At 53.4% G+C, this 22,919-nt stretch overlaps 1 protein-coding gene across 2 annotated transcripts in view; it reads right to left on the bottom strand.

Annotated features, from left to right (window-relative positions):
• SH3PXD2A (SH3 and PX domains 2A) overlaps positions 1-22,919 on the bottom strand; it is a 260,999-nt gene that overhangs the window by 108,302 nt on the left and 129,778 nt on the right. For both annotated transcript variants that reach the window (XM_011957343.1, XM_011957342.1), the window contains exon 5: positions 22,592-22,683. In XM_011957343.1, the coding sequence (XP_011812733.1) occupies positions 22,592-22,683 (92 nt within the window). The remainder of the gene's footprint in view (positions 1-22,591; positions 22,684-22,919) is intronic.

Raw genomic sequence — 22,919 nt, 5'->3', positions numbered from 1 at the left:
CCATCATCCATCCACCATCCATCCATCACCATCCATCCACCATCCATCCATCATCCATCTATCCACCATCCATCCATCATCCATCCATCCATCCTCCACCCACCACCCATCCATTATCCAGTCATCCATCATCCATCCATCCATCATCCACCCACCATCCATCCATTATCCAGTCATCCATCATCCATCCATCAATCCATCCTTCATCCATCCATCATCTATCTACCATCTATCCATCCAGCATCCATTTACCATCTATCCATCTATCATCCATCCATCCATCCACCATCCAGTCATCTGTCATCCAGCCATCCATCATCTATCCACCATCCATCCAACCACCATCCATTCATCCATCTATCCATCTACCATCATCCATCCATCCATCCATCCATCATCCAGTCATCTATCATCCAGCCATCCATCATATATCCACCATCCATCCACCATCCATCCATCCATCTATCCATCCATCCATCATCCATCCATCCATCCATCCATCATCCATCCATCCATCATCCATCCATCCATCATCCATCCATCCATCCATCCATCATCCATCCACCTATCATCCAGCCATCCATCCACCATTCATCCATCATCCATCTACCATCCACCCATCATCCATTCACCATCCATCCACCATCCATCCATCCATCATTCATCCACCATCCATCCACATCTTGACTGAAGGGCTGTTGTAGACCCAGTCTTGTGTATGAAGCAAGAGAGTGGCAGAAGACACATTGTCCCGCCCTCAAAGAGCTCACCATCTAGCTGGAAAGAGATGGCAAACACCCACAAAAAGACAACATACACATTCCCTTGTGATCAGGTGCTCCAAAGCTTGGTCAAAGGAAATATTGTGTAGAAATTTCTAGGACAGAGAGATCAGAGTGGTCTGGGGTGGCCAGGGAGAGCTATGTGGAAGACGGGGCACTAGAGCTAGCCCTTGAAAGATGAAGAATATTTAGAAAGAGCAGAGGCAGGAAGGAGATTTGGGTGGAAGGGATGGTGTGAGCAATGGTGCAGGGGCAGTGTGTGTGTGTGTGCATGCTGGGTGCAGAGGGTGAGAAGGCTGTATGTCTCTGGGGAGCAGGACAGGCAGCTGGGGCTGGACTGAGCCCCAAAGGGAGCTGGCTCAGATTTTAGAAGGAAGTTGCTGAGAACAACCCAGCGACAGTATTCCTAAAGAGAGATTTTCCCTGAAGGCGGCGGCACCAGCTCTGTGCCTGAGGATCACACTTCTAGCTCCCTCTTGTTTTCCCTGTTCAGGCGGTGGGGTGAGGACTTGTTTCGGGGGAGCCAGAGGACTGCTTTGCCCCTCAAGCTACACCAGCCCCATCTGCAGATGTGTGCCTGGTCTCTGTGTCGCGTGTATGTGTGAGACACACAGGCAGATACCAGGGCCCCACTGCAGAGCACAGACCTCTTGGGTCACTCCTTTGCTGATGGCCCCTCACTCCCCAGCCCTCACCTAGTTTCAACCTGAGACTGGGAGCCTGGGCCGACGAGCTCCCTATTTCCCACGGAGGCCAAAGGCCCACCCAAGGCCAGGCTGTGCTTGTTCCTGCCTTGGCCTCTGTGGGAAAGAGGACTCAGAAGGCCCCACACTCCTCCCACACACCTAGCCCACCTGCATGGCCCTGGGAGGCCCGGGTGATCGCCTCTTACAGTGAAGGAACCTGAACCTCCCAGACTTTCTTGGACACCATGTGACAAACCCACAAGCACCAAGCACCCAGATGTGCCCGGCCCAACAGAGGCAGCTGCGTTAGCCCCATTTTACAGATGCACCTCAGTCAGCTTGAGTCACTTGCCTGGTGTCACACAGCTTGCAATGGGAGGCAAGGTTGCAGGCTTGGGTTGTCTGTGCTGCGACCAGCACAGGCCCCCTCCTGCCCTGTCTAGTGTTTCACAACTTTCAAGGCCTAAGGAGGGGGCACCTCCTCCAGAAAGCCCACTCTGATTTTGACCCCCAATGGCACGGAATGTTCCAATTCTGTCCCCAACACCTAGTGGTGCCCTCAAAGGAGCTGTCCAGTAGAATTCTCCAGGGTAATGGAAATAGTCTCTATCTGCCCTGTCCAGTATGGTGGCCACTGGCCACAGTGGCGCTGAGCACTCAAACACTGAATTGTGGCCAGTAAGACTCAAACACTGAATTTTCCATTTTGTTTAATTAAAACTTAGATTTAAAGAGCCAACATGGCTACTGGCTACTTTATTGGACAGTACAGTCCAGACTCTGACATGGTATGGCCAGAAGGTTTGCTTGGCTCCCATGGTGCATGTGTGTGTGTGTGTGTGTGTGTGTGTGTGTGTGTGTGTGTAGCTGTCTAGGTTCAAATCCCAGCTCTGCCAGACAGATTATTTAGGGTCTCTGTCTTCGTTTATAAAGCACAGAGACTGAAAGGATCCACCTAATTGGATTGCTGGGGGATAAACAAGTTAATACACATAAAGCCCCCCGTGCACAGTCAGGCTCACAGGGAGTACATGCACAGATCCTCTACCTGCTCCAGCTCCACCTGCCAGTCACAGGGCCCTGCGGCCAGCGCTGGTTCACCCTGGAGAGGGGAGAGGGGAGGAGAGGCAGGGATTCTGGAAGAGCTGTCACTTGCAGAGGAAATGATGGAAACACCTGGGACAGAATAGGCTTGGCCAAAGGAGGGCACTGAGAGAAGGAGCCAGGAAGGTGGGGGTGGAGGCCACTGGAGAAGGAGCAGCGTAGGAAGAAGCAGGGACACAGGCCTGGCTGGCCTCAGTGGGGTGGGCCAAGCCTTGGGGTGTCTGTACAGAGATGAAGAAACTCAGGCTCTGCAGGGTAAAGCCACTTTGCTGAGACCACACTGGTGGCTGGTGGCTGGCAGCACTGGGGGTGACAGAGCTGGGGACTTCCAGCCCCATCTGAATGACTGTTATCACTTTCACATTCCCCCAGAATCCCTTGCTGCTGCCAGGCTGATGGGTCTCCCCAGAGGCGACAGGAGTGACAGCCAAGCCTGGATCCCCCTTGCTGCTGGACCAAGAGGCTGACTTAATGAGGCTGTTCCACAGAGGGCAGTGGCTGCATGCTCCTCACAGCAGGCACTCAAAATGCAGGACAAAGGGGCTCCTGGCCAAGGGCCTGTGTGCCTAGGGATGGGGTGGCTCCTGGGCCAGCCTGGACGCAGGGTGGCCTGGGGGCTTCACCAGGGTCTGCCAGAGCATACATGTAAAGGACGGGGTCTAGGAAGGAGTCTTGCAAGATGCCAAACCGGGGCCAGCCCAGCCTGTGGGGCTCGAGCCATGGGTTCCAGGCCTGGCCGTCTGAGCAGGCTGCATGACCTGGGTATGGCAGCCCTCTCTGTGCCTTAGTTTCCCTAATTGGGCTTCTGCAAAGAGGCCTCCAGCTTCAGGCTCAGACAGGCCTGTGTCCTGCTTGCAGCAGGGGGGCCATCCAGGAACCCTAGGTAATACCTAGGTAATACCTCCATGCTCCCAGCCTCCTCCAGCTGCCTTCCTGTCAACCCTGAATGCTCCTGGGCCAGCTCAGCTGCAACTACAGTAAAGGCCCTGCCTGCTGCCCACCAGCCTGCCCATTACAGGTCCCAGCAGGCCAGCCCTGGGCCGCCACCTCCATCCTCCACCAAGCAACCTCCCCTGAGCTTCTGCACCAAGAAGCCCCCTGAGGTCTCGGAGCAGGCTTATGCCCATGAGCCCCAAAGTACAGTGGCAACCAGGGAGAGGGAAGGGCGGGCGTGGGCCAGGCCTTGGTGGGAGTCACCACTGAGCAGCTCTCCCCACTCTGAGTGGCTCTTCTTTCCCAAAGGTGGGAGTGGGAGTGCTGCTATTATTATTAATACTATTATTGAGAAGACCACTACATTTGTCAAGCATTTACATTATGCCAGGTGCCAAACTAAACCCTTGACACACGTCAGCTCATTGTATCCTCACTACATGCCTGTGTGGTAGAGTCCCTTATTATCCCCATTTTACAGATGAGAAATGGAGGATCAGAGACAGCATGTGACTTGCCCAAAGTAACACAGTTTGTGAGAGATAGAGATGATGGGACTGGAGGCCAACCTGGCTCAGTCTAGTGCTCAAATCCTAACCACCACACTGTTCATTTACCACCTTGTGGCTAAGAAGGACACATAAAATCTAGACAGAAAAGCTAAATGAGGAGTAGCTGGTGAAGAGAAAGGTAAAACAAAGGCAAAGACTCAGGGTCAGAAATACCCAAACGACCAGCCTGGCCAACATGGTGAAACCCTGTCTATTAAAAATACAAAAATTAGCTGGGTGTGGTGGTGTGCACCTGTAATCCCAGCTGCTCAGGAGGCTGAGGCAGGAGAATTGCTTGAACCTGGGAGTTGGAGGTTGCAAGGAGCCAAGATCGTGCCACTGCACTCCAGCCTGGGTGACAGAGCAAGACTGCCTGAAAGAAAGACCCAAATGACACCACTGAGTTCTAAACTATTCCTTAGGGAGGTCACAACTTCAGGTCTGGCATGATAATGTCCAACAGGAAGAAACCTGGCTAGTGGCCCGCAGAGTGGGTCACAGTGTCACAGTGTCCGTGACTCCATGCTCAAGAGATGCACCCTGGTTTCCGATGGTAATAGAGCATCCATCCCCTCTAAAGCACCTGCAGCTATCAAGCTTCCTGGGCTGCCTCCTGGTGGTTCTGCCGCTGGTGTGGCTGCCCAGTGGGTCACTGCCTGGACTGCAGCCTGAGGATGGCCTGGCTTCACCAGGGTCAGTTTTACAGCCTCCTCTCGGTAGAGGTTTTTTAAGTTCTGGGAACAGTGACGCCGGACCAATGCTGTCCTGGGCCCCAGCTCCCAGCCTAAAGCACTTTCTGGCATCCCCCACAAACCTTGTTCTAGCACAGCACTCAGTTATTTCCTGCGTGGCTCCCATCATTCCCATTATGTCTTTGCCATTGCTTTGTCTGTCTATTGCTTCCCCTCAACAGTAGGCTCCCTGAGAGCATGAACTGTGTGTGTCTTGCCAGGCCCAGCACAAGGCTGGTTATAATCTTGTTTCCTGAGTGAATGCACAAATTCACTGACAACCAGCAACCAAGCTCAGGGCTGCCGGATGGTCTCGAGAGGCTGGTCAGACACTGCATTCTCCACCTGTTCTCAATCCCTCCCTGACAGGACAGGCAGACCCTGCATCTCTGCTCTCCCCTCCTTTCCCCCTGAGTAGAGCTCAGTGGAAGTGCCACTTCTTCCAGGAGGTCATCCCTGATTGTCACAGATGGGTCAGCAAGTGCAGATGGTAGGTTTCCTGCCTATTTATGAGGATGGACTTGGCAGCAGCCCGTGGCCTCCTGACATCATCTCGGGTTGTCATGGAAACCACCCTGGCATCACAGTGGAGCCCGCATGCTCTTGCTAATGTCCTGCACTATTGCCTCATGTGTGTCTCTCTCCTTTGGCAGTTGGACTACATGGTCTATGGCCTCCTTCACCCCTCTCCCTGGCAGGGCTAAACTCTAAGAACAGAGTCTCATGCTTAGGAAGCGATATTCCCTGGATGCTTACTATGTGCTAGCCATGGCACTGTATATTTCTTTTTTTTTTTGAGATGGAGTCTAGCTCTGTCACCCAGGCAGGAGTGCAGTGGTGCGATCTTGGCTCACTGCAACCTCCGCCTCCCGGGTTCAAGTGATTCTCCTGCCTCAGCCTCCTGAGTAGCTGGGATTACAGACACCCGCCACCACGCCCAGCTAATTTTTGTATTTTTAGTAGAGACAGGGGTTTCATTGTGTTGGGCAGGCTGGTCTCGAACTCCTGACCTTGTGATCTGCTTGCCTCAGACTCCCAAAGTGCTGGGACTAAAGGTGTGAGCCACCGCATCAGGCGATATTTCAATTTTTTTAAATTAAAAAACATTTTTTTAGAGACAGGGTCTTGCTATGTTGCCTAAGCTCATCTTGAACTCCTGGCCTCAAGCAATTCTCCTGCCTCAACCTCCCAAAGTGCTGGGATTACAGGCATGAACCACCCGGCCCAGCTGCTCACTGAACTTCATGTACATTATTTCAGTTAATCCTCATGGCCACCCACCAAGAGGAAGATGCTATCATTACTCTCATGTCCCAGAAGGGGAAACTGAGGCATAGTCAGTTAAGTCACTAGCCCAGTGGCAGAGCTGGGATTTGACCCCAGTGCCAGCTGACTCCTAACCATCATGAGCTTTCGTCTCTCTCTCAACCTTCCCACTCTCCTGCCCTCCTCTGCTGGGAAATCTCCAAGCCTGCACTCAAAGCCACCTGGCCCAGGCTCTCTCCCTCTCCTTTTGCCTCCAAACCCTCCCTCAGCACCCAAGTCCACTTGGAGGCTCAGATCCCTGGCAGCCTTCCTTGCACACCCACAGCCCCCACAGTCTCTCTCCCTCTCCAGTGTCCTCCTGTGCTCCTGCCTTGAGCACCTGCGTGGGACCTGCCTGGCCTCCTCAAGCTCAATGACTGTCCCTGGTACCCTGGGTCAGTCTGGCTGTTCTGGGACAAGGGACACATGAGCTGGACCTCCTCCATGAAGGCCTTCCTGATAACCTTTGCCGGCGCCGACCTCAGGCCTTGAGTGAATCATAGTCCTGTCTCCACACTCTTATTACAGAAAATCAGCTAGTGATAAAGAGCCTCAGCCAGAGCCCCCAGGCTGGGGTGCGGGGTGGTGGGGACTTCCTGAGCTTCCCTGTGGCTGCCAGGCTCTTTCCTCTGGTTCCTGCAGCACCAACCAGTGGCTCCCTCAGTGGGAGGTTGGAGCCCAGGCCTCCCCAAGCGAAGGGCACCAGGAAGCCCCGGGCAGTCACCCTAAGCACAGTGGGAAGCACAGGCTTTTTGGAAAGCTCCCTCCGGCTATTGTCTGGGGATGGCCTGGAGGGAGGGGAAAGGGGTGCATGAATGTCCCAGCACCCCTGTCCCTGGGGAACAGCCTGCAGCCAGGTGCCAGTCCCTGCGAGATGAAGCTTGATGACACTGCATTTGGCAACCTTGTCTTCCCTGCCCTGTGTCACCTTACTGATGCCTTCTGGTGTCACCTCCAAACTGCTTGAGCGGCAATCCTCAGTCTCAGATCTGCTTCTGGGAAATTCCAAACCAAGATACTTGCCTTTCCTTGAATTATTTCCTGTCTCGGGCAGCACAAATTGTCCCCTGCTCCTGCCTATTAAGATCCTTGTGGCTGCCAGGACCTAGCCCAGTGCCCAGCACATGAGGGGGCCAGCATGGGGATAAAGCATGTCCCCCATCCTCTGCCTCCTGAGGCAGCACTGCAATTCTCCAGGTGTCTCAGACCAGGTGACAGGCTCATGGGTGCCCTCTCCTGCTTGGGGTGGGGGCCAGGAAGAGGTGCCCCCGGTAATTAACCTTGAATTCCCTGGCTTGCAGGCACAGCCTGGTCTAATCTGCAGCCTGCCTCTGCCAAATTAAATCAGACCTGGCCACAGTCAAGCTCCTGCTTCTGAGCCATTCAGAGGAGCCAGCCCCTTCTCCCTGTCCATCAGCCAGGATCCTACTGGAATCTTTTCAAGGGCTCAACTCAGGCCTCCAGGCACCCTCCCATGCCCCGCACCAGGGATGCTCCGAATGCGCCAAGCCTGGGGTTGCTCTTGAAATCAGATGGGAAAGTTCTGAGAACCAGAAAGAGCACTGGACTTGGAGCCACAAAACCTGGTGCTAATCCAGTTTCTCTGACCTCAGGCAAACCATTTCCCTTCTCTGGACCGCACAACCTGCAAAGGCCGGGCTGGATGATGTCTGGGGAACTGAGCTCCAGAGGCTGGGACTAGGGGCAAACCCTCCCACCTTGCCTCTCACCGGGACACAGCAAGGATGGAAGGAGAGGCTGCTCCGATGACTCCAGAAACTGCAAACCCATGTAGCTGCAAGCTGAGTGATGTTTTGCGGGCACTGATGAGCCAGCCTCTGGCACAGCCGCTTCGACAACAACGATAGTAACAACTGGTACATTCATTAAGGCTGCGTGCTGGGCAGCATGCTAAGCCCTTGCCAAGCTTCATTGAGGGCTAGGATAGGTAAGAGGTTCTAGCCCATATTTGCCAGCTATTGGCATTGCGAGTCACATGACCTCTCTATGCTTCAGTGACTTAATCTGCAAACTGGGGAGAAATAACTGTACCCACTTCATAGGATGGATGCAAAAACCAGAGAATTAAAACATGTAGGTTGGCTGGGCTTGGTGGCTCATGCCTATAATCCCAGCACTTTGGGAAGCCAAGGCGGGTGGATCACCTGAGGTTAGGAGTTCAAGACCAGTGTGGCCAACGTGGTGAAACCTTGTCTCTACTAAAAATACGGGCATGGGGGCGGGCACCTGTAATCCCAGCTACTTGGGAGGCTGAGGCAGGAGAGTCACTTGAACCCGGGAGGCGGAGGTTGCAGTGAGCTGAGATCATGCCACTGCACTCCAGCCTGGGTGACAGAGTAAGACCTGTCTCAAAAAAAAAAAAAAAAAAAGTAGTCAGGGCACAGTAGCTCACATCTGTAATCCCAGCACTTTGGGAGGCCGAGGTGGGTGGATCACCCAAGCTCAGGAGTTTGAGACCAGCCTGGGCAACACAGCAAAACCCTGCCTTTGCCAATAATACAAAAAATTAACTGGGCATGGTGGTGTACACCTGTAGTCGGGAGGCTGAGGCAGGAGAATCGCTTGAGCCTGGGAGGTGAAGGTTGCAGTGAGCCGAGATCACACCACTACACTCCAACCTGGGTGACAGAGTGAGACCCCATCTCAAAAAAATAAAAATAACTAAAAAAATGTAGTCACTTAGAAGAATGTCATCACATGGTGAGATATAGTAATCAAGCTCTTATTAGCTTTCCAGACCTCACAGTAACCCTATGCTGCCACGTCTATGGTCCCTATTTTAATCCTGGGGGGAACATACGGCCCAGAGAGAGTCATCCTCTCCATTTATTGCATTTACTGTGTCCAGCCTTCAGCTACCACGAGGGATACGGTAGATGCCTGGCGGTAATGTCTCGGCCCTCAAGGTGTGTGCAGCCTCTCAGGGAAGCCGGATGCTAAGGATTTAATTACCTCTGTGGTATATGCCACAAGTGAGACATCCCAGTATTGGGGTGAGAGGTGGGGATGGCAGGCCCAGGTGTGGTGAGTAAGTGATAAGTTTAGGTGGGGTTAAAAGATTGTCTGGGAGGCCGTGACAGGAGGATGGCTTGAGCCTAGGAGTTCAAGACCAACCTCAACAACATAGCGAGACTCTACGTCTACAAAAAATTTAAAAAATAGTGGGGCATGGTGGCATGTGCCAGCAGTCCTAGCTACTCAGGAGGCTGAGGCAGGAGGATTGCTTGAGCATAGCAGTGTGAAGCCACAGGGAGCTGTGATGGTGCCACTGCACTACAGGACTGGGAGACAGAGAGAGACCTTGTCTCTAAAGATAGTAATAAAAAAAGGTTGTCCCACCTGGCACACAGCTGGTGAGGGGCAGAGCCAGGATCTGAAGTTACACCTGTGAGTCCAAGGCCACCTCCCTTAACAGCTCTGCCACCTTCCTTCCCAGGAGCATCCCAAGAGGGAAAAATGACTATAAAAAGCCAAGCTGACAATCAGCAACTCATGCACTTTCTGCTAAACAGCTGAGCTACCAGAACACCTGGCATTTCCCTGGGTAGAAAGCTGGGCATCATTGTAGTGCAGCCTCTTGGCCTGTTGCCTGCACCTACTGGCCTTCTAAGAAGTTTGGGGGGAAGTAAGCATTGCATTTGAGGTGGGTTTCCCATTGACCTGGGGTACCTAACTACCTGGGGCTGGGGATGAAGTTCAACGTGAACACCCAGCTGGGCCACTGGAATCAATAGACAGGGAACGTGCCCACCGAGATGAACACCCTCTCCCTTCACCCTGGGTGCCAACTCAGTGGTTAGTCCACCTCAGAGCTGCACCGGGAAGGCCAGGTGGGCCTCGTTCCTGGGCTACTGAGCAATCTGTGCAAGGGCAGCGCAGCAGCTGGAACTACCAGAGGGCCCAGAAATCATAGCAGCAGCAAGTGGGGCGGAGACTCAGTCCCTGGGAACATGCATTTCCTCCTCTCACACAGGAGCAGAAGGAAGGGATACCAACAGGTCTCCAAAACCTGGAGTTTGGCAAGAATATAAAATGTCCCTCTGGTGGCCGGGCATGGTGGCTCGCACTTCTAATCCTGGCATGTTGGGAGGCTGAGGCGGGAAGATTGCTTGAAGCCAAGAATTTGCGACTAGCAGGGGCAACAGAGCCAGACCCCGTATCTACAAAAAATTAAAATAAAAAAATTATCCTGCCGTGGCGGTATGTGCCTGCAGTCCTAGCTACTTGGGGGCTGAGGTGGCCTGGGACGTCAAGGCCGCAGTGAACCGCGATTGTGCCACTGCACTCCAGCCTGGGCGATGGAGAGAAACCCTGTCTCAAAATTAAAAAAAAAAAAAGGAAAGAAAATAACCCCAAAACCTCCCTCTGGGATCTTTTAAGGGAGATGGAAATGTTCTAAAATTGGATTGTGGTGATGGTTGCACAACTGTAAAAGTATTACTAATCAATGAATTAATTGTACACTTAAAACAAGTACATATTATAACATGTAAATTATACCTCAGTAAAGCTGTCTGGGGGAAACTCTCCCCCTGGCTCTGACCACTGAGCCAGGCTCCGGGCCGCGTGTCCTGGGTGGGGTTTTGCACGTAGCCATCTGCGTGCCCTCTGGACTCATGACTCCCCATGTGCCAAATGGGCCATTCATGACAGAGGGTGTGGGGGGCTAAGGGCTTAGTCTGTGGGTTGGGAGTGGGAAGCCTGGTTTTCTGAGTGCTTCTAGAACCAGCTTCCCCATGTCTGTTCCATCAAAGGAGCCTGTACCAGCCAGGCAGCACTCCTCCTCAGAGGCCTGAATCCTCCTGGGGCAGGAAGCCCCTCCTTGGAGCTCCTGAGGCTGGGGAAGGGTCTCGACAGGCTGCCCTGGGGAGGCCTGGACCAGACTTGGCAGTCTCAGCAAACCCGGTACCTTTTCAGGGATGTGGCCCAGCAGGAAACCTGGGTTCCCCTTAAAAGATCCCAAATGTGGCAAATGCCCTCAACTCTACCTTCAGCCCCCGTGGTGACCATGGCAACCACAGCGTCCTGATGCAGTTATTCTGCCCTTCTGTCCGATGAAGGCTCCCATCCTGAAGTTTGGAGCTAGTTGCCCCAGCCAAGGCTCAGGTGCTTCTCACTTCATCCTCAGCTCACCCACGTTTGGGGTGTGGACTTGGAGCTGAAGGGCAAGGGCATGAATCCAGCCTCTGACACTTCCTAGCTGAGAGGCAAGTCAACCAGTCTCAGCCTAAGGTCCCCCATCTGCAGAAAGGAGCGTGGGCCTCCCAGGATTGTTCGGATGCTCAAACAAGATAAACCATGCTCAAGCGTCCAGCACGGCTTTAGTGCAGGCAGGGAGCTGTAGTATCCGATATGGCCATGGGGTGGAGCCAGATACACATGTATCTCATGAACTGAGGGATTCAAAGTGACCCAAAGTTACAGGCGTGCCCAAACTCCAATCACCCTCAAGATCCAACTTACAGAGCCTGTGAAGGGGAAGGAGTCACAAGGTCTCTGGATGCTTGTCCCTTTCATCTCAAACTATGTCTATGAATATCTCCCATTCCCACAGACATCCAGCCCCACTCTAGATCCTGACTGTTGCATGCTTGGACTATTGCGATAGCCAACAGGTTCCGCTAGGACCTCAGAATATCAGAGCCAGGAGAAAGCCCAGAGACCCCTAGGTTCTGCCCATTTACCTGGTGCTGAAGTGTAGCAATTGTTAATGACCACCTCAGGCCTATCTCTTCTTAGCCTAGCCCTAGCCAAAAATCCCTTAGTGTCACGGAAAATGATATTTCTTTCAATCCTTGAAACACAATCTCAGGGACTCCCTTTGGCCTGGATGCCCTCCTCTGCCACTCTCCTTGAGTAGTGAGCTCTTGCTTTAGTCTCAGCCTGAATGCTACCTCCTCAGGGAGCCTTCCTGACCACCTGAGCAGGCTGGCTTGTTGCTGTGCAAGGCCCTGCACCTATTACAATCAGTTGTTCTTTTTCTGCCTTCCCCATTATCAGCAGCTGTTATAAGCCCTGTTTTAGGGGCAAGGACATTGAGGTTTTGGGAGTTTAAATAATTCCCAGGTCACACGGAAGGTGGGGGAGGAGCCAGGGCTTGCTAGAGCCTATAATGATCTACTGCCTCCTATGGAAGCAAGCCAGGCCCATGCCGTGCTATCCTCCCTGTTAGACCACCAGGGCCCCGAGAGCGGGGACTGAGCTACTCCTGCAGTCCCGGGCCTCACATCGAGATGATCTAGAAACGCTTGCATGAACACACGCCTCCCACGATGATGCAACAGAGGAAGCCTGGTCTCAGTGGCTGAAGACCCAGGTTCTAGGTTCAGCTCTGCCTTAAGCTCCCCATGGAGGGGTAACTACCCAGGGACTAGGAACATGGAGGGTAGTGATAACCACACAGGGGAACCAAGACCCACCTCGGACACAACATAACAGCAAAGCAGGCCTCGGCGCCGAGGCTCCAAAGGACTCTGTAGGCCTTCCTTGGGGGTGAGACAGTGGGCACGTGGGGGCCTTGAGGTTTCAGAGAACATAGAAAGCACAAGCCCAAGAAATTAATGGGGGACCCAGTCTACCCCCACACACTCCTGCACCAGGATACCCTTCCCTGCCACCTTCCTCCCCACCCTGCAGAAAATACTGTGCCAGGCCTGAAAACAGAGTCATCCTTTCTCCCTGGACACGGGCCTCCCAGGCGTGTGCTCTGTGAGCTGGGCCGGACTGGGGCTGTTTGAATCTGCTTCCCTCCAGCTCACCGACCCAGCATGACAGCCGAGCCTGCAGAAGTCCTTGTTCCCCACAGCCAATGCCCCTTTCAAGTGGGTTGGACACAGCTTCCTGTGGGCACTTTCCTGCCACCTGCCCACCCAGGTTGAAGGGGGCATAGCAGGGGATGGACAGGGTTTATTTATCTAACGTTCTGTTCCCTCCCTCAGCCTTGCAAAGCTCCTAGGTCCAGCTGGCCCTCCTGCCCATCAACATAAAGAGGTTATTTGTGCAGTAGCCAGTGGCAGGGGGCTGCAAGGACAGTGTGGCCCATGTCCCTGGCCAGATGGGAGGTGGCAGGGCTTTACAGAGTACACAGAGCCATCTTGATGATGGGTGTCTGACCAGAACGCAGCCAGGCAGGTATAGGTGGGCTTTCTACCCCCATCCCCCAGGAGAGACAGGGACATGGGATGCCCTGGAGTTTCCAACAGCCTGCAGGGTGGTGGGGGCAGCCTCACTCCACAGGCAGCACCAGCCCTGGCCAGGACTCCCAGAGCGGAGAGGGACTCAGTGAGACGCTCCTCTCCCAGCTCTCACCTTCAGCTCAGCCAACCCCATTCCATTCCCCCAGCCTCTTCAGGGTGGCTACTCTGTACCCAGGCCTGGGCTAATGGAGGAAACGGGAAGAAAAACAGAAAATCCCGTTTCCTGAGCTTCTGTGATGGGCCAAGTACACTAGGGGCATTTTCTACACATTTGCTCCTTGAACCTCACAACCATTTTGCCACGTGTACCATGGGGGCCTTGCACAGATGGGGAAACAGACCAGAAGAGGAGAAGTGAGCCATTCAAGCTCACAAGCAGAGCTGGGTGTTCCCACGGTTGCCGCTGCAGTTAATTTAACTCAATTCACAATTTCGGCTTTAACCCTTGAGGTGATTAGCCTATGCAGTCCCTGGCATACAGCTGGCACTCAATAACTACCTGCAGAGTGAAGGAAGGCTGCTGTGGAGACGCTCCAGTGCTCTGTCCACAACCTTCCATTTGCCTCCCAGGAAAAGGAGGGGAGTAGGAGGGTGTATGACTCAGTGCCCAGTTTGTGATCCACACACATCATCCCAATTCATTCTCCCCAGTGCAGGAGCAGTGACTCTGTGTGACTTACAGAGAATGGAAGGCCACACCGTCAACCCACAGCAATGCTGCTGGTGAGCCGGAAAGCCTGGACTCTAACTCAAGAGGCTGGCAGCCAGACACAAGCCGAGCAGTCGCCCTGCCTTCCCGAACAGGCCAGACCTGGCATTCGACTGGGATTGGGGACATGGGGCTCCTGGAGGAGCGCCCCACATTCTCAGTGCTATTCCGGCTGCACTGCCACACACACCACCTTGGCCCTCGTCTTCCTACTGGGACCCTGAGGCAGGGCTGGCAGAGTCCGTCTGTCCTCCTGGGCTCTGCTTCGCCCAGGCGAACGGCAGCAACAACCTCTGTCCGCCTCACTGGACTCCCCACAATTTTACCATGCAGTCCGAGATGAAACAACCATCCTCAAAATATAAATGGGAGGGCAGGGTGAGAAAGCCATGCAGAGGAGAGTGTTTTCTCGAGTCTGACCTCCTCCCACCCCAGGCCCCAAGCAGCAACTGCCTCTGCCCTGGCCCTCCCTCCCTGGCAGCCTCCCTCAGCGTCCTAAGCCAGCCCCTCTGCCACCTTAACCAGCCCGGCCCAGTTCCCAAACCTGTGCTTTGGCTGGAGCAGGCCTCCCGCAGGATGGCCTCCCCTTTGGCCTGCCCTGGGGTTCCCTGCAGGAGGCAGGGACACTGGGGGTGGACTCTGCTCCCTGGGGAGTGTTGGGGGCCCCTGACGGGCAGGCTGAGGCAGGGATGGTTCTGGCCTGGCCTTGGCCCATCCGCCTCTCACCCTAGGTCCCTTGGAACATTGGGGCATTGTTCTACTGTACAACAGAGGGTGACTCTGTGGCCCTGGGCTGAAGAACAGAAACCAGTTTAGCAGGGCTCTCTGCTCCTCCTATGCAATGTCAAGAATTTAACCAGGATTCTGGCTGGCTTCAGCAGGAAGAAACAAGCCCAGGCCGAGAGCAGGAAGTGGGAGGTGACCGTCTACCCACTGTGTGGGCCCACTATGTGTCCCATAGTGGGTAAGAGGTGGTACCCAGGCCAGTGGGCTGGTAAGAGGCCTGAGAAGAAGGATACTAAGTAAGTGACAAGAGCAGGGCAGATCAGCTCAGCCCTGGCCTGTTTTCCCCTCTGTGATACGGGTGCACCAAAGGCATGTGTGTCCACCCTGCCCACAAGCTTGGACCACCAGCAGTGGTCAAGGAGGCTGCAACCTCAGCCCTGAGGTTGCAAAGGCAGCCTTGCATCTCCAGAAGTGGAGAACGTGTGTGTGTATATGGGGGGAGGTGATGTGGGGCCTGCTGCTGCTGTGCCCTCCCACCTGGGGCCACCATGATGGGGACAGCAAACACTGGCCTTGGCAGTGCTGACACCATGCCGGTTTGTTTGGCACTTTATGTGTGCTAAAGCATCATCCTAACATCTACCTTTGGAGGCAGCAATGATTTCCACTCTACAGGTAAAGGAAACTGAGGCACACACAGGCCTTGCAACTTGCCTGAGGCAAGTGGCAGAGCTGGTCTCTGACCCCTACTCCCCTGACTCTGGAGAGGCTGAGAATCCTCCTGGCTCTGCTCCCCTGAGGTGGGCAGTTCAATGTATAACTCTCTTAAATGGCCTGGCTTTATTTTGGCACAGTTGGGCAATCACCCAACAATTACTAGGTGCCAGGTCCTGGGGGTCCAGAGATGTGGGTTCCTTGGTGGGGAAAGATTCATAAGCAGATCCCAAGGCATCCCAAAGCAGATGCCAGGCTGCCAGCTCTAGGGAGGGCTTTCTGGAAGAGAAGCTCAAGCTGAGTCTGGAGACAGAGTAGGATGCAGTCCCAGAGCAAGTGGGGAGGAGGGGAGGGTGCTCCTGGTAGAGGGAACCATGGGGCAGGGCATGGAGGCTGGAGACAAGCTAAGAAAAGAATGAGGGCATGGCCACTGGGCCAGGAGGCTGCAGAGACGCAAAGGTGGGTTCCATGGCCCTATGGTCAGATCTTTCTCCCACCAGAACTGCATCCTCCTGGGGATCTGCAGACAGAGTTCCTAGTGTTCGTTTTAAAGACTTTTAGATTCCTTATTTCCATTGGATGAGAATTTAAAATGGAACACAAAGAGGCATTTCTGGGTCACGCAGTTGACCACGTGGTGAGTCCTGCCGGGCTAGCTTGGGCCTGCCTTTAGCTCCTGTTTGCCCTTGTTGACACCATATGGGAGGACTGCATCTGGAGGTGAGAGGCCTTGCCTGTGGAAGCAAGGGATTCTCAGGAGATCAGGCAGAGCAAAGCGAGGGGGAGCTGAGTCAGTAAAGTGGCCTCAGGACACTGTGCCAGGAGGCAGGTCATGCTCACAGCAGGGTTATCTCAGCTACTACGGAGGGTGTCTCTTGGTGTGGCTTCCATGTGTGTGATTTTTTTTTTTTTTTAAGATACAGGGTCTGTCTCTGTTGCCCAGGCTGGAGTGCAGTGGCGCAATCATAGATCACTGTAACCTCAAACTCCTGGGCTTAAGCAATCCTCCTGCCTCAGCCTCTTGAGTAGCGGGGACCACAGGTGTGTGCCACCCATGCCTGGTTCATTTTCTTTCTTTCTTTCTTTTTTTTGTAGAGATGGCAGTCTCACTATGTTGCTCAGGCTGGTCTCAAACTCCTGATCTCAAGTAATCCTCCTGCCTTGACCTCCTGAAGTGCTGGGATTACAGGTGTAAGCCACCGCACAGGGCCAAGAGCATGTCTTTACCTGCCTTCTTTAGGATTCGGTGACCAAGGGTCTCCTCATCCCAAGCTGTCACATGGCTCCCCAGAAATTCACACAGGAAAGACCAAGAAACTACATCAAGCTTCTCTTGCCCACCCCTGCCCATTGACCCCTCATGACTGCTGGGCAAAGGGCTGGGGGCTGGGGGAGCTGGAGGGGCCTAACAGAACTGTACCCAGGCTCCAAGGCCTGCCTCCCCACTTGGCTGCATGGCCTGGGGAAGCCAGGTAACTGCCAGCAACTTCACTTCCCCATCTGCTAAATGGGGATAATAACACCACCTTCGCGGGCAGCCTAATATTTAAATGAGTATTTAAATAAACATTATGTAGAGTACAGAGGAGGGGACCAATACAATAAGGCAAACACTCCTCCTTTCTCTTCCTTTCCCTTTGTGCTCCCCTCCCTCCCTCCAGTCAGGACACACACACACACACACACACACCCGTATTCAACTGCTGGCTTTCCAAGAACACACTGCTAGAGACCAAATGTTTGTGTCCCACCTAAACTCATATGTTAAATCCTAATGCCCAAGGTGATGTAGTAGGAGCCGATTAGGCCATGGTCACTGGCTCTCATGAATGAGATCAGTGCCTTATAAAAGAGAACCCAGAGAGCTTGTTTCCCTGTCCACCAGGGTAAAGACAACTATCTATGAACCAGGAAGCAGGCCCTCACCAGACACTGAATCTGCTGGTGCCTTGGTTTAGCACTTGCCAGCCTCTTTCATAAGAACTGTGGGAAATTTATTTCTGTTGTTTATAAGCCACCCAGGCTATGGCATTCTGTTCCAGCAGCCTGAACAGACTAAGACACACACCATCCTCAAAGGATAACATCAGATGGGCTGAGGTTGGTACCCACCTGCTCTGGCTGGGGTGGAGGTGGGGAGGGGTGCTGCTGAGGAGCTTGGGAAGGCCTAGTGGGTGTGAGCTGAGTGATGGGTTGGGTCAGGGCTGTGGTTAGAACCGTAGGTCTGGAGCCAGCCTGCCTGGCTTGGATCTTGGCCCTGCACCTGCCAGTTGGGTGACTTTAGGTGAGCTGCTTCATGTCCCTGAGCCTTCAGCTCCTTGGTAAAATCATGTCACAGTCACACTTACCATGTAAGACCATAGTGAGGACTGAATGGCAACAATCATTCATCCAACAGAGACCCTCTGAGACCCTGCTCTGGGACAGGCACTGTTCTGGGTGCTGGGGATATAGCTTTGTTCTGTGAACAGAACAAAGACAAGTTCACACTCTCCTGGAGCCTGTGTTTCAGTGGCAGGGACCAACAGTAAAAACAGCAAGTGTCTTAGTCCGTTCAGGCTGTTATAGCAAAGTACCTTACACTAGGTCATTTCATTTGCTTTTTTTTTTTTTTTTTTTTTGAGATGGAGTCTTGCTCTGTCACCCAGCTGGACTGCAGTGGCGCGATCTCAGCTTACTGCAACCTCTGCCTTCTGGGTTCAAGCTATTCTCCTGTCTCAGCCTCCCGAGTAGCTGGGATTACAGGCACGTGCCACCACGCCTGGCTGATTTTTATATTTTTAGCAGAAACGGGGTTTTGCCATGTTGGCCAGGCTGATCTCAAAGTCCTGACCTCAGGTGATCCACCCGCCTTGGCCTTCCAAAGTGCTGGGATTACAGGTCTGAGCCACCGCGCCCGGTCACACTAGGTAATTTCTTAACAACAGAAATTTATTGCTCACAGTTCTGGAGGCCGGAAAGTCCAAGATCAAGGCGTCAGCAGATCTGGTGTCCAGTGAAGCCTGGTTCCCCACAGATGGTGCACTCTGGCTGTGTCCTCCCATGGCAGAAGGGGCAATGCTGTGTCCTCACATAATGGAAGGGGCAAGGGCCTTGCTGGAGCCTCTTTCATAAGGGCACAAATCCCATTAACCTTCCTGGGGGTGCCGCGTGAGGAGGCAAAACCACCATGGCTGCTCTGTGCCAAGCTCATCAAAGGTGTCCATGAAGAACATCCTTTCTGTGCAGGGCCAGTGGTCTGGAAGAGCAACCGCTAGCCGACTGGAGATGGGCCTGGCTTTCCGCCTGCAGAAGTCAGCGAGTGGCCTGGGATCAAAGCCGAGGCGCTTGGGCCTGTTGCCGACCTCCCCCACTGAGTCTGGGCTGTGACAGACCTTGTCTTCTCTGGAAGATGGAAAGGGAAGACGGTCCCCCGCCCCAGTCCCCGTGAATTCTCAATGGACCCTGCGGCAGTACACTTGAAAGAAGCCAGGGGTTATCTGCAAAATTCCAATTAAATCCACCGGCTTTGATAATTTGATAAGCCACTCCACAGTCGCCCCAGAGTCAAAATATGCTGTTACTCGATCCTGTGTTTATGTTCTAGTCTGGAGGGAAGGGAGGCGCACAGTGGCCTGGGAAGGTCCAAGCAGCTGGAGCGGGAGGAGTTGCAGGCACTAGGCTCACACATCGGCAGCCTGTCAGCCGAGGGTCACGGGCAAAGTCTGGCTCTTTTGTGACAGGCACACTCTGCAGTGGAACACAGGTCTCTCTTGGTGGGTCCTGGAGGTGGAGCAGAGACGGGCTGAGCCAGGGAGGCCCCTCAGAACTGCCTGGCCATAGCTGAGCTCACTTCCTGAGCCTCAGACCTGTCCTGGGGCTGGAGGCATTCCTGTTTCCAGGCCCATAACTTGCCAGACCAGCGGTGAACTGGCCCACGTAGCCAATACCACCTCAAGAAAGAGGCAGATAACCCCTGCTGGCCTGGTGGCGGAGCAGCCAAATGCTTCACAGCCCCTCCCTGCAAAAGTCAGGCAGGGGCGGAGCGTGCACACATTCCATTCTGTTCCCCAGCCTTCTATGAACACAGGTGTGGAGCACTTCCTGTGCACCAGTAGCACTTGGCCAGGTTATTTGAGTAAACCCTCTTGAGCTCATGAGTTCTGCATTATCTCGTTTCAGGGAAACAGCAATGCAGAGACGTTGAGCAAATGGCCAAAGATCACCGAGCCTTAAGTGGCAGGGCCTGACCCCAGAGCCTGACCCCACAAAGCCATGGCCTGCTGCCTCACCAACAGCCAAGAGTCTCGCTGAGCCTGGTTTCCACTGTTCCTCAAGGGCCTCCTAGAGGTGGGCAAAAGGCTAACTTAATGCCATGAATGAAGTGAGGCCAATGGATTCAGCTGACTGGCAAAGAGCAGGTTTGGAGGCATGGATCACAGGCGGGGTCAGCTGCTTTTGTGGCGATACACTTGCTGCCTCCACCATCAATGATCCTGATCCTTTTCCCCCATGGCGGGGCACACGATCACAGGGGATTCCAACAGCCACCCACCTAGGGAGGAGCATCTCCTCTCTCCCCATGCAAGGACAGAGAATGAGAGGCTTGGAGAGAACATCACAGCTGGGCACGGGCAGGGTCAGGTGAGGACCCAGGGATACTGCTGCCAGGCTCAGAGCCTTCCCTTGCCCTGAGGCAAGGCAAGGATAAAGAAGGAAGGGGCAGGAGCTCAGAGAGGCGGGGACAGAAAGGAGAAACTGAGGAGCTTCAGGACCACAGTCCCAAACCAGGGAAGCAGGCAGGAGAAACAGAAGAGTGTGGGCTTCTGCCTGCAACCTGGAAGTTCTGGGTTCAAATTCCTGCTCTAGCTGTGAGCGCCTGTTTTCTAATCTGTAAAGTGGGGATAAGAATATACAAGCCCTGGCCGGGCGCGGTTGCTTATGCTTGTAATCCCAGCACTTTAGGAGGCTGAGGCAGGCAGATCACTTAAACTTAGGAGTTCGAGACCAACCTGGCCAACATGGTGAAACCCTGTCTCTACTAAAAATACAAAAATTAGCTGGGTGTGGTGGCATGTGCCTGTAATCCCAGCTACTAGGGAGGCTGAAGTAAGGGAATTACTTGAACCTGGGGAGGTGAAGGTTGCAGTGAACCGAGATCACTCCACTGCACTCCAGCCTGGGCGACAGAGTGAGACTCTGTCTCAAAAAAAAAAAAAAGAAAAAAAGAATATACAAGCCCTGGTGCAAACCTCTCCTACGTCTCATCATCTGAGTTTCATGGATAACCCTTGGAGGTAGCAAGAACAAGGTTTCATCACTATCCCCTTTTTACAGATGGTTCCCTATTTCTCACTATTCTTTCTTTCTTTTTAAATTTTAAATTTTTATTTTTTGTAGAGACAAGGTCTCGCTATGTTGCCAGGGCTGGTCTTGAACTCTTGGGCTCAAGAAATCCACCTGCCTTGGCCTCCCAAAGTGCTGGGATTACAGGTGTGAGCCACTATGCCTAGCATCTTTTTTTTTTTTTTAAATCAGCTGAATTTAAGATTCATCCCCGTTTCTCTCTAAATGTAGAAACTTCGGCCAGCACTGAGCCACTAGGGACCACAGAGAAGCTTGGGGAAGTTATGCGGGATCTGCCTGGACGTCACACAGCTAGTAGCAGCAGAACTGGGATGTGACCTCAAGACCTTGCATCCTATACCTTGTGGCTTTCCACTGCTTCACACTGTGAACCAAGTTACTGATAAGCTCCTGATGGTTCACAGTGCTTGCTTCTTGCCTGAGGCAGCCATCAATGAAGATGGCCTTTGCTAGGCCAGGTGGGCCTCGGAGCTGCATTTTCCTCCCTCAAAATGCCCAGGCCATTTCAGGCTATTAGTCTTTTAGCAAGCATGAAGAGAGAAGGGTCCCTTTAGGCAGGACTGCCATGTGTGGGTGTGCAGGCCACATACTCTACAACCTCATGGGCACATTCACAGAAAGTGCAGTGTGAATGGCACCCCCAGAGCCATGCAATGCTCACCCTCATCTTCAGGCTTTCTCCTCCCCATCACCAGTTTCCACCTGCCTCTCCCCACCTGGCCCAGAGAGTTTCTGTGTCCTACTCTCTCCTTTCCCTCTGTCGTAGCCACCCCATCTGCCTCTCTCTCACCCATCTGGTACTTTAAGCTTCCAGGGGATAGCCATGGAGTGAGGTGATTCATCATCATCCCCTTAAATCCTCTCCCTAACCCTCTCTCTTACCCAACACCCCTCCTTGCCTTCTGCCCACCAGCTCCTAGGTGGGAACTGGATTTTTCTCTCCAATGAGAACCTATGCTGGGGACTGTAGGTGAGCAGAACGCGCTGAGCAAGAGAGCATGGCCATCTGGATGGAGTTGGATCCTGTGTGTGAGAAACCAGCATGGTTGGGTGGGCCATCTCGACCACTAGCTCGGAGCATCTCAGTTTCAGAGAGAAAAAAGACCTGCATGGTTCCCCGCTTCTCTCCAAACATGGAAACATTAGCCAGCACTGGGCCACGAGGCACTACAGACTTAGGTTCAGGTCTTGGCCTGTCTCCTGTCAAACCATCTGATGACTTTGGGGTAAAAGCACCTGACCTCACCAAGCCATGGTTTCCTCCTCTGTAAATAGGACTATTGAATATGATAATGCCTATCATAAAATGCTATACATAAAAGACACTGGGTAAATTCTGTGGGAGCAGCCCAGGACTGCTGTTATTCGGCAGGTGAGTTTTCAGCCTGGGCAGTGCGCGCTGGGAGCTCTGCAGCCGTAACAGCAAAGAGCAAGGACTGTGCTAGCCCTGAGCAGTCTCAATGGCATGTCCATTATATTTTCTGTTATCTCATCTGCTCCTTGTAATAACCCTGTGAATCAGAAAGAGTTTGTAGGAAAATCTGCTCCACAAATGCAGAGACACTCTCACTTTGCAGCCCTGGGGTAAAGGAAAATGAAGAGTGGGCTCTGACACTAGGAACCTGGGGAATAATGTCCCCCATTCCTTTGGACCACTGTTCTTTAGCTTGGCTGGCCCTGCTAGCTCTCCTTCTGCTTGTGTTCCCACAGCCTCAGCCTCCCTGGGCTGACCACTGCTTTAGCCCACGCCTCCCTAGCACATGGGAGAGGCCTGAGCTATTACTTACTCTTTTGGAGGGTTGACATCCTCGGGTCGAGCCTCAAAGAACCGGAAGACTTCGTCACACTGTGAAATGTGTGGGGGCAGCCGGACAAGTGCCTGTGGAAAGACAGGAAGAAAGGGCATTAGGTGTGATGAACTTGGGAACAGGGAAACCAAGACAGTGTCACCTTGCACCAACAGTGACAGAGAGGATCAAGAACTGTGCCATGGAAGACATGGTCAACCAGCCACCCACCTGTCCACCCAGAAAACTAATCAACAAATCAACCAATCAAATAACGAATGAAACAACCAAACTTCCTTCCTTCCTCCCTCCCTCCCTCCCTCCCTCC

This window comes from Colobus angolensis, unplaced genomic scaffold, assembly GCF_000951035.1.
Source record: "Colobus angolensis palliatus isolate OR3802 unplaced genomic scaffold, Cang.pa_1.0 Scaffold44, whole genome shotgun sequence".
Taxonomy (NCBI): domain Eukaryota; kingdom Metazoa; phylum Chordata; class Mammalia; order Primates; family Cercopithecidae; genus Colobus; species Colobus angolensis.
The sequence above is the reverse complement of the archived record's forward strand: the minus strand, read 5'-3'. Positions and strand labels throughout refer to the sequence as shown.